This window comes from Salmo trutta, chromosome 40 (genome assembly GCF_901001165.1).
Source record: "Salmo trutta chromosome 40, fSalTru1.1, whole genome shotgun sequence".
NCBI lineage: Eukaryota > Metazoa > Chordata > Actinopteri > Salmoniformes > Salmonidae > Salmo > Salmo trutta.
The window spans coordinates 18,810,390-18,828,848 of record NC_042996.1 but is presented as its reverse complement, the minus strand read 5'-3'; the positions used below and the strand labels follow the sequence as shown (position 1 = coordinate 18,828,848).

Sequence of the window (18,459 nt, the reverse complement as noted above, 5' to 3'; positions counted from 1 at the left end):
CTCTTGTAAACAATGTATATGATTCCTATGGCAAATTTGTGATCAGCAAAAGTGATATTTTATATAATAATGTGTATGGGCAGCAAAGGGTATAGTGCAAAAGTGTCCAATATTCTTGTCTGTAGTAAAAGTATTATTGACCGACTAGGATATTGCTGCTTCATAACGACTGCACATGTTGTTGTACTGTATTATACTGTAATATTGCTCATATATTGGTCAAGTGTGCTGTACTTTGGCTATTGCCAGCCTAATATATTCTACTATTACTCAAACATGAACTAAAACATATTTAATATGTAAGATATCGGAATATATTTCAGCAAATAAACAATGGGTGAAATGCAATTTGAGAAAAAACAACACACGTGTCATGTATGTATCAGAAAAAGAAACGTTTGAACTTCTGAACTTCAGAGGCGCACACACCCCTTTGCAACCTTTCAACTCCTTGCCGCCAGAGGCCGAGCGAAGACGGAACATGACGAAGATGACGTCAGGTGCTCCGCTCGTCTCGTTTAGCTTACTGCGAAGGAGAGGAAAAAAAGCAAGCAACAAGAAGGAAGTGCAATGGCGACATTGGATCGCCAACTACCAAATCCGGATACGTTCCTGTGCAAACCTTGGTCAACTTTTATCAGCGCAGCAAAATTACACTATTCTGACAGTAAGTGCACGTCAATTTTGTCATCCATTTCTATAAAAATGGCACGTGCGAACAGTGTTGTTGAACTGAGATTGAGTTAGCCAGCCGTGTCCTCCATGCATCTGTCAAAACTGGGAGATAACAACCAAATATTAAGTTAGTTACCAAATGCATAACAAATCGACACAACTCTCATGTTTACAAACGCTCTGTATTCATTTCTCTGATGCATTCTCAATATGTTCGTAATGAACATGGGTTAGTTTACCGCTGCCTGGACCAGGAGAACTTTCGTTGCTTGATTTATCAACGCACCTCGTCCGTTAACGTTACAAGCTGCGAGCCAGCTATCTAGACGTAATGACACGTTTCCGCGTGGCGTGCGGGAGATTGATGTTTTATTCAACCATCAACTGACCTATCTGACATGAACTCTAATATGAACCTTTTTATTTTCTTTTATATTATTCAAATCCAGACTCGGTCGTCGAAAACCGCTTGAAAGAGCTGTACAACAACTGGGAAGGAACTAAACTCCGTAAAGAAGGTAAGGTTGATCGAAACGTGCTGTTAGTGACTGTCACCTGAGCCCCGTTCGTGTTCTTGTGGACTGATGATGCTCCAGTTGTCTCTCCAGTATTCTTGCCAACGTCCTTGCATATTTTAACACCCCGGCCACACAACAAGGCACAGCCTGTCAATTTCTAATCCAAGGGATGATCACAGCATACCTATTTCCTAAAACGGTTTATTATGAAGATAAAATGGGTTTTATGTGTGATAATGAATGTACGCGTTTTGTTAGTTACAAATGAATTGATATCCGGTGGCATGATATTGGTCAAGCAAGAAATGTCACGCTCGCGTGAGTATGTTCCCTTCCTGCTTACCTAGAGTTTGTGCCCTAGAGGCTCTTGGCTCCACTGACGCTGTAAAAATGAGGGGATTTGATAACTATAGGTTGGTGGGCCACCCAGAGTGACAGACGGCAGCTACACTCAAGTGTAGTGCACTTCAGTATTAACTCCCCTGTCTTCAGTTCAGTCAGACTGCGAGTGCCAAAGCAGCCTCTCTCAGTCCCAGCCAGACTGGAATCACCAACATGCTCTGACTGCTGATCCCAGGCCAACACACTGAGACAGAGTAAGATTGACTTGCCCTTTAGACACTGATCTAAGGCCAGTTGTGTTTGCCCTGGACCCCCTAATGGATAAGGTAAGGAGATCCACTCACTCACTCAGTCAGAATGGAGTCTCCCAGTGTTGCTGTTCCCCGGCCAAGAGTCCGGCAGGTTGTGAGACACACACACACTCAGTCACACCATCAGCTGATGAGGTCACACCATGTGTCAAGCAGACAGTAATAGCTAACTGGCGCTGAAGAAGACTGAGTGACGTCATCACAGTCCAATGGCCTAATCATCTCTGAGATTAGAGCCAGACAGCGATTATGCCCATAGTTATATGGTAAACTCAGCATTATGTCTTCTCTCCACTACATAGGTCAGCAGCTGATGCAGTCTGTAATTCAATTCATTATCTGACAATGTTGTTTAGAGGATAAGTGAGACTTGACAATGCACAAATATATAGAAAACTGTTATCCCCGCTTTAAACTATTTTCTCAGCGGGTGTCTGTCAGACAGTGTGTTTGTCTCTCTGCCTGGGTAGCGCTCATTCACCAAAGACAGATTGTTTTAGCAGCAGTGTTTTGGCAGTTTCTGTCGTTTTGGCAGGCGAGCGCGGGAGTAAGCTACACACTGTTCTCATTTGTCTTGGCAGAGACAGATGAAAAAAAAAAAATGGTGCTTTTATAAGTACTATACTTGTTTCTGGTTTAGGGATGGACATTTGAAATAATTTCACTATTAGAATAATATCAGGATTTTTTTTCTCATATCTGGATAGTCAGAATACATTTAATTTTTTTTTTAACTTAAGTTTTTAGTAGGAGGAAGGACTGTGTGTGAGAGAGACTAAAAAGTAGCCACGCTGGCCCGCGCGTGTTAGACAATCTTGTAACAGTTAGCTGCTGCTTATTCGTCATGCCATGACAGTGCCTGTTTTGACTGCGTCAAATCCATGTACAGAAGGTAGCTAAGCTAACTAGGTAACTAGCTAACCGAGGCTACAATTACTGCACTCCTCGTCCTTGTAAGTAAATGGCAACACCATGATTCAGATTGAACAACAGCCTACCTCTTGGTTGTTTGTTGTAGCCCACTCCGTCTTATTTAGCTAACTTTTAATTCTGTCATTTTAATTCCATTTTGCATTGATTAGAGATCTCTCACTTCACTTGCTACACTTGGAACCTCTGACTGTAGAGCAGCTTTGATTGGCCGACAAAATCAACAAGCGTGAAACGTGTGTAGGCGCTACAGGTGTGTCTTTTTTATAATGGGGGGAACGTCATAAACACTACTTTTTAAATGTTGGTGGTTTTATTAAATTAAACAATTTCCAATGTCACCCTTGTATTTAACAAAGTCACATGGATAATTAAATGTACATACAAAGCATTTTCATTGTTAATAAATAGGGCGGCAGGTAGCCTAGAAGTTAAAAGCGCTGGGCCAGTAACCGAAAGGTCGCTGGTTCGAATCCCCGAGCCGACTAGGTGAGAAATCTGTCTGTGCCCTGTGCAGCTGCTACTACCGTTAAACCTTTGGATGCCATCTACCATAGTGCCCTTCGTTTTGTTACAGGAGATATTTTTGATACTCATAACTGCATCCTGTATCAAAAGGTAGCTGGACTTCACTAAAGACCCATAGATTTCTACATGACTCTCTTTTTGTTTACAAGGTCCTACTTCATGAACTTCCATCTTATCTAACTTTGCTGTTGAAGTATAGATACCCGAGTTGCCTAACCTGTTCACAGGATTGGTTAACTCTTGAGTTTCCTAGGGTCTCCACCGAGCTAGGTAAATCTGCTTTTGGTTTTAATGTACCGTATTGCTGGAACAAAATCCATTTCATCTTGATGTTCTGGTACAATTTAGAGTATTGATTGGGGATTTATTTGTGGAGGGATGTAACTGTTTTTCTAAATGATTTGTGATGTTTTACTTGTACTTCCAATGACTGGTGTTTTTGTATTTTAATGTGTATATATATGTGTATTCTCTATAAATGTGTCCATTTGTGTTGTATTGTGCAGGGCACATTTGAAAAAGATGTCTTCCCTGGTAAAATAAAGGTAAAAAAAAAAAAAAAGCTGGGTTATTTTCATTGGAGCAGAGCGGCTAGTCTACCGGAGTGATCTGCTCCACACAGTGTAGGGGCTTGACCATGGAGGTCAAGGTTGCCCTTAACCACTGATCTAGCATCAGAATAACCCTCCACCAATCCTAACCTTTAACCATTATGTCTAAGCAACTATCTGGACCAGATCCACTCGATTTGATTTGTTTATTTTGACCCCCATTTAGTTTTTGCAGAAGGAGCAGCTACTCTTCCTGGGGTCCACAAAAAACACAGAATCTGGGGTCCACAAAAAACACAGAACATGACGAGTAACAAAACACTGATGGACAAGGACAGCCACACACATTTTAAAATACAAAGATATACAATCAATCAGCAGGCATTATTGTATGTTTAGTGTTAGCCAGAGTGATGCTTCAGTCCTTACTTCCATGAGACCTTGATTGGCTCTGAGGCGGCATCCCCATTCTCCACCCTTCTCCACAAAGTGTACACTTGTGGAGAATTGGGACGCAGCCAAAGATCTCCTGACAGTCCGGGACAGCATGAGTACCGCCTCAGTTAGATACCCACCAAGCATGACTGGCTTCTTATCTATTCCAGTCGATAGAACATGCCAGGTCAAGGCGAAGATGAGCCAAATCCTCCGTTTTCTCACAGGTTGATGTTTATTGTCATGAGTTTTGTCCTGGAGGCAGCACTGAGCGATTTTCCCGTCAGTTAGTTGTAGGCATTGTGGTTAGGGTTAGGGTTAAGTTTAAAATCGGATTTGTTGACTTTGTGGCACTCTGCAGAGCTGCCTCCAGAGCAAGATTCACGACGAAAAACGCTAACCTGCCAATCCGCCTGGGATGCAGAGTCCACATAGTGATGAGTAAGATCTCTGTGAGTTGCCTGTTTGGAAGTAGGAAGATACATTTTGATTGGATCAGCTCAACCCCCCCCCCCCAAACATTAATCATGGGAGGAAACAACAAGCCCTTAGATCAATGTCAATGCAGCTTTCTGATCCTACTCTGAGCTCACCCCTGTCCCTGTTCCCGTCTCTGTCTCCTGTAGAGATGCACGTGTTTGGCCAGTTTCCCAACCAGGAGGATTTCTGTCTCGTCGTCTGCCATGTCTGCAACCAAGTGGTCAAACCCCAAGGCATCCTCACCCACTACGGTAAGAACCCTAACCCCTACACACTGCCCACTACCCAAACACACTACAGTAAGAACCCTAACTGATACCCATTATAGTAAGAGCCCCCCAACATTGCTCAGTGCTGGACCAAATCAAAATCACATTTTATTTGTCACATGCTTCATAGACAACAGGTGTAGACTAACAGTGAAATGGTTACTTATGGGTCCTTTTTCAACAATGCAGAGTTAAAGATAAAAAAAAAAAAGAATAATTGAAAACCAGTTCGTCTGTCCGTTTGCTTACGTTCTCGTTGATCCCCAGTGAGCGGAGCGCGCTTACATCTGCTGCTGGCTGGCTGCACATGTCCTAGAGCGAGGAGTCTGTCTGCCAAGAGACAGGCAAAACACACACACACATACACACACACACACACACACACACACACACACACACACACACACACACACACACACACACACGCCCCCCTTGAGTGCTCTCTCCTGCCCCCTGCAGGTTGCTGCCTCCAGCTGCAGTCCTCTCAGACAGGCCCTAGACTTTGTCCTAACCACTAAATGGTTATAACGCATGTAAAACTGACCTTAGATCTGTGGTTAGGGGAAACAGGAAAGCTTCCTCTCACAACAGCTGCTCACTGACAGGCTCTGAGGAGGTCAGGTCTGCTCAGGGGTCAATGCCTTTCAGCTATGCTGCTCCAGCTCTAGTGTGTGTGTGTATGAAGGAATACTCTTTCTGCCAGCCAGGCTGCAGGAGTCAGACAGACACATCTGTAGCTGGCGGCAGAGGCTAATTAAGCACTTCAACGGAAAAGCTTTTGTGTGTTATTCAGAGGTGGGGTGTGTGTCGTTCTGAGAATGTCTGTGTGCTAGATTTGTTATTCATAGTGTGTGTGTGTGTTGTTGTTGTCTGGTGACTGCCCTTATGGTCCTGGATTAATTGAGCTCCTTGCAGGCTCTGTCCTCTCAGCTTAGTTTCGTTTCCTGACTTTGATGTGTGGGCTGGCACTCACCGCAGTGCGGTGTGTTGGCGAGGCAGTTAGTTGTTTGTGTGCTTGCTTTGGTTCCAGTGTGGGCCGTTGTTGTGTTGAAGCAGCTGCGGTGATTGTGTGTGTGGTTTAGTGGAGTGTTGACTTGTCTAGAGTCATTTAGTAATGTGTTGCGTTTTGTCATGTTATGAAATGTATTGGCTGTTGCAGAAGGGTTTGGCGCTTCACTCTCTCTCTCCTCCCTCTTTGTCTCTCTCTCTCTCTCTGGTGGGTGTCTTCCTCTAGCGCTGGCGGTGCGGATGTAAACAAACCCAGCTGAGCTCTGAGAAGCTGACTCTGAGCTTCCTACTTCCTGTGGTTGCTAGCCTCACAGGGCTCTTACGCTAGCCACCGTTTCGCTCGCTTGGCAATGTCATGGCAACGGGCTTGAGGGACTAGGTAGTCGTTGCCCCTAACCACTGATAAACACTAACCACTGATACCGGGTCAGATAGTTTTAAAACCCCTTAATCATGTTTTTAAGGTTAGGACAAGGTATTTTGACCCTAGATCTGTGTTAGGTGCCTTGCCTTGCTATGTTGTTGTCTTAGGTCTCTCTTTATGTAGTGTTGTGTCGTCTCTCTTGTTGTGATGTGTGTTTTGTCCTATATTTATATTGTATTTATATATTTATTTTAATCCCAGTCCCCCGTCCCCGCAGGAGGCCTTTTGCCTTTTGGTAGGCCGTCGTTGTAAATAAGAATTTGTTCTTAACTGACTTGCCTAGTTAAATAAAGGTTAAATAAAAAATGAAAGGTGCTAACTTGTACCTTGGAAGGGCAGAAGCACAAGACCTAGACTTGGGTGCATTGTTAGATGTACGCCAAACTACAGTTGTAAGTAGCTAATCTGTGTGTGAATCTGGACGGCCTGCTGTGTAACTACTACGACTGCTGCTACTACATACCTGAATGAGGTGGACTTTGGTCCTTGCTCCCCCACTGCTTTACCTTGCCTATTTACTCACCTGCACACACACCTGCCCGCCGGACGCAGTTACACGCTCACACACACAAACACACAGAGGCCTTGACGCCTGTTTAATCTGTGTGCTCATTCATCCGTATTGTTCTAACGAGCTGTTGGTATTTCAGCACTCATTGGCAGGGTAAGGCAGTCTCCTTGTCATTCCCACACACTGTCATCTTATTGGCTCCTCACACTGTCAGTCACTAAACTGTGACCAATGAGACAGATTCTGTGTGGGTGATACAGCCTGTCAGACAGTAGTTGATTGACGACAGTTGGCAGGATGGCTGTGGTGTCGGGGCCAAGTCTATTTAGGAAATTGCCAGGGCAGAACAAAGATGTTGATTCCAAAATGAATAATCATGAAGAGTTTTATTTGCTGACAGTGATATAATTCATTATTGTATCCCCACTGCACAGTTCACAAGCTTTCCACACAAATTTTAGTGCAGTCTGCATGAGTAGTAGGTCTACAATAAGCATTTAATGAGGTGTGTGTGTGTGTGTGTGTGTGTGTGTGTGTGTGTGTGCGCGAGAGCGCGAGAGCACGTGTGACATGTGGGTATGTGTGTGGGTGTGCGAGAGCACGTGTGTGGTGGGTGGGTGTGCGAGACCGTGTGGGAGCGCCCGTGTGGCTGTGTTGTGTTTTTGACATGTCCCTCTGTCCTGATTAGGTGTCTGGGGAGTAGAGTCCCAGTGAGGCAGAGAGAGTAAAGGACATCCCCACCCTCCTCCTCCTCCTCACCCCCCCCTCCCAAAGACATGCATAGCCAGAACCGTAAGTCTCCTTCCTTCCTTCCTTCCTTCCTTCCTTCCTTCCTTCCTTCCTTCCTTCCTTCCTTCCTTCCTTCCTTCCTTCCTTCCTTCCTTCCTTCCTTCCTTCCTTCCTTCCTTCCTTCCTTTCTATCCTCTCCTCTCCTCTATCCTCTCCTCTCCTCTCCTCTCCTCTCTCTGTCTCTCTCCAATGCACTCTACTGCAATATGGATCACAGCGTTTCAGACTAACTATTTCACTTGGTGGCACCAGCTCATGATTCGGTCACACTCATAAAAAAAAAACGTTGTCACGCAATATACAGTCTTTGCCAAAAGTTTTGAGAATGACACAAATATTAATGTTCACAAAGTCTGCTGCCTCAGTTTGTATGATGGCAATTTGCATATACTCCAGAATGTTATGAAGGGTGATCAGATGAATTGCAAAGTCCCTCTTTGCCATGCAATTATTGCAAATATTGCTGCCAGTAAGATTGCACCTAAATCATCCATTTATCAGATCATCAAGAACTTCAAGGAGAGCGGTTCAATTGTTGTGAAGAAGGCTTCAGGGCACCCAAGAAAGTCCAGCAAGCACCAGGACCGTCTCCTAAAGTTGATTCAGCTGTGGGATTGGGGCACCACCAGTACAGAGCTTGCTCAGGAATGGCAGCAGGCAGGTGTGAGTGCATCTGCACGCACAGTGAGGCAAAGACTTTTGGAGGATGGCCTGGTGTCAAGAAGGGCAGCAAAGAAGCCACTTCTCTCCAGGAAAAACATCAGGGACAGACTGATATTCTGCAATGGGTACAGGGATTGGACTGCTGAGGACTGGGGTAAAGTCATTTTCTCTGCTGAGTCCCCTTTCCAATTGTTTGGGGTATCCGGAAAAAAGCTTGTCCGAGAAGACAAGGTGAGCGCTACCATCAGTCCTGTGTCATGCCAACAGGAAAGCATCCTGAGACCATTCATGTGTGGGGTTACTTCTCAGCCAAGGGAGTGGGCTCACTCACAATTTTGCCTAAGAACACAGCCATGAATAAAGAATGGTACCAACACATCCTTCGAGAGCAACTTCTCCCAACCATCCAGGAACAGTTTGGTGATGAACAAGGCCTTTTCCAGCATGATGGAGCACCTTGCCATAAGGCAAAAGTGATAACTAAGTGGCTCGGGGAACAAAACATTGATATTTTGGGTCCAAGGCCAGGAAACTCCCCAGACCTTAATCCCATTGAGAACTTGTGTTCAATCTTCAAGAGGCGGGTGAACAAACAAAAACGCACAAATTCTGACAAACTCCAAGCGTTGATTATGCAAGAATGGGCTGCCATCAGTCAGGATGTGGCCCAGAAGTTAATTGACGGCATGCCAGGGCGGATTGCAGAGGTCTTGAAAAAGAAGGGTCAACACTGCAAATATTGACTCTTTGCATCAACTTCATGTAATTTTCAATAAAAGCCTTTGACACTTATGAAAGGCTTGTAATTATACTTCAGTATTCCATAGTAACAGCTGACAAAAATATCTGAAGACACTGAAGCAGCAAACTTTGTGGAAATTAATATTTGTGTCATTCTCAAAACTTTTGACCACGACTGTACAGTACCGGTCAAAAGTTTGGACACACCTACTCATTCCAGGGTTTTTCCTTATTTGTACTATTTTCTACATTGTAGAATAATAGTGAAGACATCAAAACTATGAAATTACACATATGGAATAATGTAGTAACAATGAAAAAGCTGTTTTATATTTTATATTTAAGATTCTTCCAAGTAGCCACCCTTTGCCTTGATGACAGCTTTGCACACTCTTGGCATTCTCTCAACCAGCTTCATGAGGTAGTCACCTGGAATGCATTTCAATTAACAGGTGTGCCATGTTAAAAGTTAATTTGTGGAATTTCTTTCCTGAATGCGTTTGAGCCAATCAGCTGTGTTTTTACAAGGTAGTGGTGGTATACAGAAGATAATCCTATTTGGTAAAAGATCAAGTCCATATTATGGCAACAACAGCTCAAATAAGCAAAGAGAAATGACAGTCCATCATTATTTTAAGACTTGAAGGTCAGTCAGTATTAAAAATGTCAAGAACTTTGAAAGTTTCTTCAAGTGCAGTCGCAAAAACCATCAAGCGCTATGATGAAACTGGCTCTCATGAGGACCTCCACAGGAAAGGAAGCCCCAGAGTTACCTCTGCGGTAGAGGATAAGTTCATTAGAGTTACCAGCCTCAGAAATTGCAGCCCAAATAAATGCTTCACAGAGTTCAAGTAACAGACACATCTCAACATCAACTGTTCAGAGGAGACTGCGTGAATCAGGCCTTCATGGTCGAATTGCTGCAAAGAAACCACTACTAAAGGACACCAATAAGAAGAGACTTGCTTGGGCCAAGAAACTTGAGCAATGGACATTCGACCGGTGGAAGTCTGTCCTTTGTCTGATGAGTCCAAATTTGAGATTTTTGGTTCCAACCGCTGTGTCTTTGTGAGACGCAGAGTAGGTGAATGGATGATGTCCGCATGTGTGGTTCCCACCGTGAAGCATGAAGGAGGAGGTGTGATGGTGTGGTGGTGCTTTGCTGGTGACTCTGTCCGTGATTTATTTAGAATTCAAGGCACACTTAACCAGCATGGCTACCACAGTATTCTGCAGCGATACGCCATCCCATCTGGTTTACGCTTAGTGGGACTATCATTTGTTTTTCAACAGCACAATGACCCAACATACCTCCAGGCTGTGTATGGGCTATTTGACCAAGAAGGAGAGTGATGGAGTGCATATCAGATGACCTGGCCTCCACAATCCTCCGACCTCAACCCAATTTAGATGGTTTTGGATGAGTTGGACCGCAGAGTGAAGGAAAAGCAGTCAACAAGTGTTCAGCATATGTGGGAACTCCTTCAAGACTGTTGGAAAAGCATTCCAGGTGAAGCTGGTTTTGAGAGTGCCAAGGGTGTGCAAAGCTGTCAAGGCAAAGGGTGGCTACTTTGAATAATTTTAAATATATTGTTTAACTTTTTAGTGACGGGGCAGTATTCGGAAATTCGGATGAATGACGTGCCCAAATTAAACTGCCTACTACTCGGGCTCAGAACATAGGATATGCATATTATTATATTTGGATAGACAACACTCTGAAGTTTCTAAAACTGTTTGAATGATGTCTGTGAGTATAACAGAACTCATGTGGCAGGCAAAAACCTGAGAAAAAATCCAACCAGGAAGTGATTTGTAGTTCTATCTAATCCCTATTCAAACTACAGTGTCTGTGGGGTCATTTTGCACTTTCCAAGGCTTCCATTGGCTGTCAACAGCCTTAAGAAACTTGTTTCATCCGTCTACTGTTACTGGGCAGAGAATAGGAGCTCAGTCAATCAGTGGACTGCCTGGGACCAGTGAGTTGTTTACTGCGCAGGCACGTTGGCGCGCCTCTCCTTCTTTTTCCTCTGTATTGAATACGCTATTGTCCGGTTGGAATATTATCAACGTTTTATGTTAAAAAGACCCTAAGGATTGATTGTAAAACATCGTTTGACATGCTTCTATGAACGGTAATGGAACTATTTCACTTTTCGTCTCTGGTTCTGCGCTCCGCGTTATGCCTTTGGATTAGTGACCTGAACGCGCGAACAAAACGGAGATATTTGGACATAAATATGGAGTATTTCGAACAAAAAGAACATTTCTTGTGGAAGTCCTGGGAGTGCATTCCGACGAAGATCAGCAAAGGTAAGGGAAGATTTATAATACTAATTCTGAGTTTAGTTGACTCCAGAACTTGGCGGGTAACTGTATAGCTTGCTTTGATGGCTGAGCTCTGTACTCAGAATATTGAAAAATGTGCTTTCCCCGAAAGCTATTTTAAAATCTGACACAGCGGTTGCATTAAGGAGTAGTATATCTATAATTCTTTCAATAACTGTTGTAAAGTTTATCAATGTTTATGATGAGTATTTTTGTAAATTGATGTGCTCATTCACCGGGGGGTTGGTGGGAATACATTTTCTGAACATCACGCGCCAATGTAAAATGGGGTTTATGGATATAAATATGAACTTTATCGAACAAAACATACATGTATTTTGTAACATTGAGTCCTGGGAGTGTCATCTGATGAAGATCATCAAAGGTTAGTGATTCATTTTAGCTGTATTTCTGTTTTTTGTGACGCCTCTCCTTGCTTGGAAAATGGCTGTGTGGTTTTTCTTGTCAAGGTGATGTCCTAACATAATCTAATGTTTTGCTTTCGCCGTAAAACCTTTTTGAAATCGGACACTGTGGTTAGATTAAGGAGAATCTTATCTTTTAAAATGGTGTATAATACTTGTATGTTTGAGAAATTTGAATTATGAGATTTTTGTTGTTTTGAATTTGTCGCCCTGCTATTTCACTGGCTGTACCGCGGGTGGGACGCTAGCGTCCCACATAGCCCATACTAGTTAACACTTTTTTTTGGTTAGTACATGATTCCATATGTGTTATTTCATAGTGTTTATGCCTTTACTATTATTCTACAATGTAGAAAATAGTAAAAAATAAATAATTTAATGAGTAGGTGTCTAAACCTTTGACTGGTACTGTATATTTTTATAGTAATCTTATCAAGTCAATCCCAGTGCTTTATTAATACGTGTAATAGGCTACTACTATTCAATAAATAAGTTGTTTCATTCAACATGTCCAAGCAGGAATGCATGATTCAAGATATTTTGATGTGCAACCTAATCCAGTGATTGTCATGGATTTTGGGTTGACAATTAGGATATTGTTATATTTTACTGTCAAAATAGGGCTCCAGATGTTTATTTTTGTTTATGGAGATAAATTTGCCTACATCTTTATATGCATTAAGGGACAGTTAGAAAATTACTGGGGGGTGGGGGTAACTTTTTTTGCTTTGTTCCGGGCTCCTATTCGTCACACTTGATATTTGCCTTTCCAAAGGCCGCGAAACAACATGTTTCATTGCCCATGATGAGGCTTTTTATCAACGGAATTGACCTCACAATAAGCCAGTGTCGAGTAACTTCCATGACTGCTTTGTGGTGCTGAAATGGGTAGCGGCAGCTGCTGTGCAATCAATCGGGAGGTGGAAAGCACATGGTGCTGAAATTACGCTAATTTGAGTAATTATTTTTAAAAAAACTATTTCACTAATTAACTAACAACGAAGGCTTTGTGTTGGAGCCTATTTCTTCCTATTTAAGAAATAAGAGGTAGGCCTACCTGTTTGGCCGACAATTAAACGCTATGTTTAGATTTGTCGGACAGTTCCTTCAATACCTCTGTGTCCGTGAAGGGCTTGGTATGTTAAGTTAGACCTGCCCCCTCAATGGTTTTATGTGAGGGTATACCATAGCCTACTTTTTGTTAAAGAAAATTGCAAAAAGCCTACCCCTTGTTAGTTTAAGATTTTGAAGAAGACAAAACTGATCTTTAACAGCGCTTTCCTCTGATGCTAGAAACGAGCCACAAAATGCACGAGAAAGACGAGACTCTTGCGTATGGGAATGTCTTCGGTTTGCCTCTGATATTCAGAATTTCTATAGCCTAAGAGTCAAAAAATGTACTTTGCTAGGGAAGTAATCTAGTAGACCTACAGTGTGTAACTCTGTTGCTATCAATTGAGCTGTTCACTTTCTGTAAAAGAGAAGGAGTTTAAACCAAAGCAGCTTTTAAGGATGCACTTGTAACTAGGGTTGGGCGATATTATGATGGTATCGTCTATCGAGGATGATTGACAGCCATTGTCGACGGTGACGTCATCATAATGTGACAGACGATACCTAACCTATTTCAACTTGACTGGCCGTATTAACGAGATAAGCAGGCAGTGCATAGGTGACATTCCGAGGAAATTGTCTATATTCCTATTTGCTGTAGCCTATTTCAATTAATATCTTATATTTACAGAATGCAAGAGAACAATGTAGACATGGCCTAGTTTCACCAAAGCGGCGCTAAATGTCCAGTCAGAATTTTTTCATATTTTTCTCTCTCTCCAATAGTGGATGATTTCTCCCACTGTGCTATTTGATGTTCAAACAATTAATATATCTAATGGAGAACTAGGCTATCTCAAAGTTTTAAGTAGTTTTTTTAATAACCTACAAATATGGTAGGCCTAAGGTAATAATGAGAGGGATACAGTGCCTTCAGAAAGTATTCACACCCCTCGACCTTTTCCACTTTTTGTTGTTACAAAGTGGAATTAAAATGGATTTAATTGTCTACAACAATATAGCCTGTCAACGTGGAAGAAAAATTCTAACATTTGTTTTAAAAAAAATATGAAAAATCAAACACGATCTTGATTAGATAAGTATTCAACCCCCTGAGTCAATACATGTTAGAATCACCTTTGGCATAGATTACAGCTGTGAGTCTTTCTGGGTAAGTCTCTAAGAGCTTTCCACACATGGATTGTGCAACATTTGCCAATTTTTCTTTAAAAAATCCTTCACACCCTGTCAAATTGACAACCATTTTCAGGTCTTGCCATAGATTTTCAAGCATATTTAAGTCAAAACTGTACCTCGGCCACTCAGGACCATTCACTGTCTTCTTGGTAAGCAACTCCAGTGACGATTTGGCCTTGTGATTTAGGTTATTGTCCTGCTGAAAGGTGAATTCATCTCCAAGTGTCTGGTGGAAAGCAGACTGAAGCAGATTTTGCCTGTGCTTAGCTCCATTCCGTTTCTTTTTTTAATCCTGAAAAACTTCTCACTCCTTAACAATTACAAGCATAACCATAACATTATGCAGCCACCACTATGCTTGAAAAAATGGTGAGTAATGTGTTATATTGGATTTGCCCCAAACATAACTTTGAATTCAGGACAAAAAGTTAATTGCTTTGCCATATTTTTTGCAGTATTACTTTAGTGCCTTGTTGCGAAGAGGATGCATATTTTGGAATATTTGTATTCTGTACAGGTGTCCTTCATTTCAGTCTGTCATTTCGGTCAGTATTGTGGAGTAACTACAATGTTGTTGATCCATCCTCAGTTTTCTCCTATCACAGCTATTCGACTCTGTAACTGTTTTAAAGTCGCCATTGGCCTCATGGTGAATTCCCTGAGTGGTTTCCTTCCTCTCCGGCAACTGAGTTAGGAAGGACACCTGTATCGTTGTAGTGACTGGGTGTATTGATACACCATCCAAAGTGTGATGAATAACTTCACCATAGACGAAGAAATATATAATGTCTGCTTTTTAAAAATGTTTCCCATCTACCAATAGGTGGCCTTTTTTTGTGAGGCATTGGAAAACCTCCCTGGTCTTTGTGGTTGAATCTGTGTTTGAAATTCACTACTCAACTGAGGGACCTTAAAGTTAATTGTATGTGAGGGGTGCAGAGATGAGGTAGTCATGAAAAAAATCATGTTAAACACTTATTGCACACAGAGTGAGTCCATGTAACGTATTATTATATTTACTCCTGAGCGTATTTAGCCTTGCCATAACACAGGGTTAAATACTTATTGACTCAAGACATTTCAGATTTTCACTTTTAATTAATTTGCAAACACTTAGAAAAATATTATTCCACTTTGACATTATGGGGTATTATTGTGTGTAGGCCAGTGTACATTTTTGTTACGTTTAATCCATGTTAAATTCAGGCTGTAACACATCAAAATGATACCTATAAAAAGCTGAGACTCTCCTCTCTTCAACATGGACAACAGTAGTTGCTTCTAAAGCTGTGTCGTTCCTGCAATTAGATTTTGAAATGTTTTCCAATCGGAACACATTTATTTCTCCTGGAGAGGAAAGTGGCTTGCTCATCACATTAGGTCCCAGTGAAACAGGAGCAGGGCAGACACTTACATTATAGGAATAATGAGTATAATGTACTTCACTGTTTGACCAAATCGTGCTTTTAGCTGCCCAAAAAAGAGGAACGTTTGAGTGAGTGACAATGTAGAATGTGCGGCTCACACCGATGTGACGACTAATAAAACTTGACTCGTACAGCCAAGTCAAATGGTTGCAGTCTGGAGCCATGGATCACTTGCAAACATCACAGATCCATTGTGTGAATAACTGACTAGTCCATGATCTACAGCGTTAAGATGTTCTCATGATGCTGGGTGTTTACCAGTTGTGTTCACGCTGTGTATGTTCAGTCTGTATTTCTCCTGACCCTCTGTGTGTGTGTGTGTGTGTGTGTCACAGAGCGTCGGCACGGCTCCCCGAGTCCCTCCAGGGGTCCAGTGGCCTCTGTGAAGCCCAATGTGGCAGTGTCCCCCACCCCGGGTCCTACTCCCCCTCTGCCCTTCAGGGTCCCCAGAGACTACCCCCACTCCCGCTTCAACAAGGCCCCGCTCGCTGTCTACCCTCCCAAGGGTGTCCGCAGCAAGACATGGTGGGTACACACACTGGCCAAATCTTGTGAACATGCAGACATTTCCTACATTGAATTTCCTGCATTGAACCCCGTCATGGTTATTATTATTCTTAATTATTATTCATTTATTTTTATTATAAAAAAATTCCATAACTTTCCACTCAATCAATTAGCACCCCCCCTCTCTCGTTTTCTCTCTCTCTCTCATCCCTCTCTCTTGCGTTATCTGTCGCTCCATCCCTCTTTCTCTGTCCAGCGTGTCGTTGCCAGTAGTGAGTCTGGAGAAGATGCCGTGTCTGGGCCAGGCAGAGGGCGGAACACATGTCAGAGTCCACTGCTTTTCTTCCACCCCCTCCTGCTCCTCTCCCTCCTCCCTCAAACCCTCCCTGATCCCCCCAGCTCCCCTCAGGGGGTCTCAGGAAAAGCTGGTGAACGGTCGTGGCCCCACCACCCCTTGCTCCTCCACACCCCCCTCCTCGGTGGACCGCCGGCCAAGCCCGGCCTGCTCTCCCGTGGACAAACGGCCCTCCTCTACCCTCTCCCCCCTGGACCACCGCAGACCCTCCGCCTCCCACTCTCCCTCCCCTCGGACCCCTGCAACCCTCTCCCCCCTGGACAGGAAACAGCAGAATGGAACCAAGACCCCCAGGCCTCACAGGAGACTGTCAGGTGAGAACACAGTCTAACCACAGATTTAGGATCAGTTTACCCTACACCCAATCCTACCTTTTAATCATTATCAATGGCCTGTGTGGCTCAGTTGGTGGAATGGTGCTTGCAATGCCAATGATCATGGGTTCGATTCCCGCTGAGGCCACCCATACGAAATGTATTAATGTAGGATGTTAGTCGCTTTTGGATAAAAGCGTCTGCTAAATAGCATATATTATATCTACAGTATTATAATCAGGGATCAAAACTGACCAGAGATCAGCCAACTTCATCCTCCTCCTAGGTGAACAGACACGAAGACAGATGGAGAGAACGTGTATTAATGTACCTTTTATCTGGTATGCAATGTGTATCAACTTAAATTCTTCCACCAGTAATGTGCATATCTATCGAAGCACCATAAAGGCCATGGTATAAATATAAAGCCTATGTTTATAAGTGTTCCTCTCCCCTAACCATTGAAAGCTGCCCAGTCATAGGAGTGATGGGGCATGAACAGATTCATATGATGGGTTAGGAACTTGGCATGGGTGAGGGCTGTTTTGAAAGAGGAGAGACTGGAGGCTGTTGCTCAACACTAATCCTATGCACTGGGGCCTTGCTAATTCTACTGTGGAGGAGACTTCCCTCGTACCTCTCTCTCCAACTCTCTCTTTTTCCCCTCTCTCTCTTCCTCTCGTCTCGCTTGCCTTTCTCCTTTCTTTCCTCTCTTCCTTTACTCCTCTCTCCCGTCTCTTTTCCCAGTCTCTCTCTCTCTCTCTCCCTCTCCCTCTCTCTCTCTCTCTCTCTCTCTCTCTCTCTCTCTCTCTCTCTCCTCTCTCTCTCTCTCTCTCCTCTCTCTCTCTCTCTCTCTCTCTCTCTCTCTCTCTCTCTCTCTCTCTCCTCTCTCTCTCTCTCTCTCTCTCTCTCTCTCTCTCTCTCTCTCTCTCTCTCCTCTCTCCATATGTTGTTGTCTCTGCTCTGTGCGTCCCTCCAGCTCTATGATTTAGAAGTAAGTGTAATTCATGAGCTACTGCTGCCAAGGCGTCTGCTCCTTAAAAACCTTCCCACCGCTTGGGACTCCCAACTGGCCTCATCTACTCTCATCTCCTAAACACATACTCCTGAGAGAGAGACACACACTTCTCATCTCCCACACACGCAGTAACACACACGCGCACACACACACAGACACTTTTCATCTCCCGCATACACGCACACACATGCACATACACTCTCATCTTACACACACTCACTCCCAACCACTCCCATAACTCAGACTACCTAGCTAGATTATAGATATTACATGTGGAAGATTACAGGGACAATTGAAGTGTTTAACTCAGGGGAAACTTCTCAGGAGAATTTGGGACATTTCAGTCAATCAACAGTCTACTGTAGGTCTTATAACACAATTTTGTAAGACACTTCTCTCCTGTCATTCACGATATATTGGCAAAAGATTACTTCATGGTACTCTGGAAGACAACATTCTGAAATTAGCCGCAATGACCTGGTTTGATTTTTTTTCTCTCTGTCTGGTGTTTACAGGGAGGGTGTTTGACCCGAACAAGCACTGTGGGGTCCAGGACCCGGAGAGCAAACGGTCCTGCACGCGATCACTCACCTGCAAGGTGAGACACACTGACCTCTAACCTCTGACCTCTAACCTCACATCTCATTGGCTACACAGCTA

The 18,459-nt window shown here is 43.3% G+C and overlaps 1 protein-coding gene across 3 annotated transcripts in view; it reads left to right on the top strand.

Annotated features, from left to right (window-relative positions):
- The first annotated feature begins 514 nt into the window (after positions 1-514).
- atxn7l1 (ataxin 7-like 1) overlaps positions 515-18,459 on the top strand; it is a 28,847-nt gene continuing 10,902 nt past the window's right edge. The window contains exons 1-6 of one of the 3 annotated variants that reach the window (XM_029742819.1): positions 516-667; positions 1,125-1,193; positions 4,917-5,021; positions 15,941-16,130; positions 16,369-16,781; positions 18,315-18,397. In XM_029742819.1, coding sequence (XP_029598679.1) covers positions 571-667; positions 1,125-1,193; positions 4,917-5,021; positions 15,941-16,130; positions 16,369-16,781; positions 18,315-18,397 — 957 coding nt within the window. In that variant the 5' untranslated portion in view covers positions 516-570. Of the gene's footprint in view, positions 668-1,124; positions 1,194-4,916; positions 5,022-7,670; positions 7,775-15,940; positions 16,131-16,368; positions 16,782-18,314; positions 18,398-18,459 lie in introns of those variants that run through there. The other 2 variants (XM_029742820.1, XM_029742821.1) reach the window with 2 other exon arrangements.